This window comes from Pyxicephalus adspersus, chromosome 3 (genome assembly GCF_032062135.1).
Source record: "Pyxicephalus adspersus chromosome 3, UCB_Pads_2.0, whole genome shotgun sequence".
NCBI lineage: Eukaryota > Metazoa > Chordata > Amphibia > Anura > Pyxicephalidae > Pyxicephalus > Pyxicephalus adspersus.
Window position 1 is genome coordinate 98,852,347 of NC_092860.1, and position 1,260 is coordinate 98,853,606.

The 1,260-nt window shown below is 35.7% G+C and overlaps 1 protein-coding gene across 2 annotated transcripts in view; it reads left to right on the forward strand.

Moving 5' to 3' along the window:
* Positions 1–746, forward strand: part of ABHD18 (abhydrolase domain containing 18) — a 13,084-nt gene extending 12,338 nt beyond the window's left edge. For both annotated transcript variants that reach the window (XM_072405815.1, XM_072405816.1), the window contains one exon: positions 126–746. In XM_072405815.1, coding sequence (XP_072261916.1) covers positions 126–177 — 52 coding nt within the window. In that variant the 3' untranslated portion in view covers positions 178–746. The remainder of the gene's footprint in view (positions 1–125) is intronic.
* The last annotated feature ends 514 nt before the right edge of the window (positions 747–1,260 follow it).

Consider the following 1,260-nt stretch of genomic DNA (forward strand, 5'->3'; position numbering starts at 1 on the left):
CTAGTTAATAACAGACTGCTGACAATGGCTTCAATCCAACCATTCCACAGCCTATCCAAAATGTATTTCTTGTGTGCTTTTATTTATTGTGAGTATGATTCATGTTCATTTTCTTTTCTTTCCAGCCAAGCCATCTATGATGCCTTTAATCGGTTTCTTCTGAAGTATCCTATGTGAAGCAATACATGTAGACAGCTTTGGTGTGCCAACCTCCATTCCGTCCTTCATAAACTGATTCATCAACTTTATTAAGCACATTTCTAGGGCTAAATGCAAAGTATCACCACAATCTCCAGTATGGTGCTGCTTATTCACTTGTACTTGCAGAGAGGAAAGCATGGAGCAGCTGCCTTCTGTAACGCTCTTTATGCTTACCTCAGGACATGTTGAAGATTTTTCTATTGACAGTGTTTTTTCCTTGTTTTAAGGAAGTGATTGGATTTTCTTTGATTGTAAAACTTTTTGAATCACAGTTAGAATTTTTTTTTTTTACTTCTTTTTTCTGTGAAGACATGAAATGTGTTGAAGATTTGTACTTTAATCCTTTTTAGCATTTTATATCCTTTTTTTAACAACCTTCAATGTTTGAATGATTTAAAATCAAGTTAACAGTTTTGCACTCTAACTGAATTGAATGTAAATGATTTGCTTGTCAGGATACTTCATAGTAATGTCATGTCAATGCGCCGTTTGTTCACTGATTAATGGAGTACCTAATCTTGATCAATAAAAAAAAATGATGTGTATACCTTGTAAGACTATCCTTCATTTACATGTTTTTTCCCCAATGAAACTTTTTCTACCATAAAGTTTAGCCTTGTGACAGACTGCTATATTCGGCTTTGGAAAATGTTAGTTGTCTGTCATATGAACCTTCTTTCTGCAATACTTAGTCAATGGTCTGAAACAAGCATGAAAGTATGGACTAGCTTTTCTCAGACTCTCTTTATTATTGTATACTAGTTCCACATCAGTGACTCAAGCAGTACTGAAATCTGTAGGTGGGTATAACCACTGAAGAACTACCATTTACATACTGCGAGATCGCCCATAGCAACGGGGTGTTTCAAACAGGAAACAGGGCTAGCAGGTTATCCCTGCAACAATTCTTTTGTTTACTAATACTAATATTCACAAATACTATTTACACACAAAAACCGCAAAAATAAAGCCTGGCCAGTTGGCCTTTTAACTTACTGTTATTTCCCTTTACTAACAATCCTGCCCAACCTAGTGCTGTGCAGGACTCTAAGACCCTAA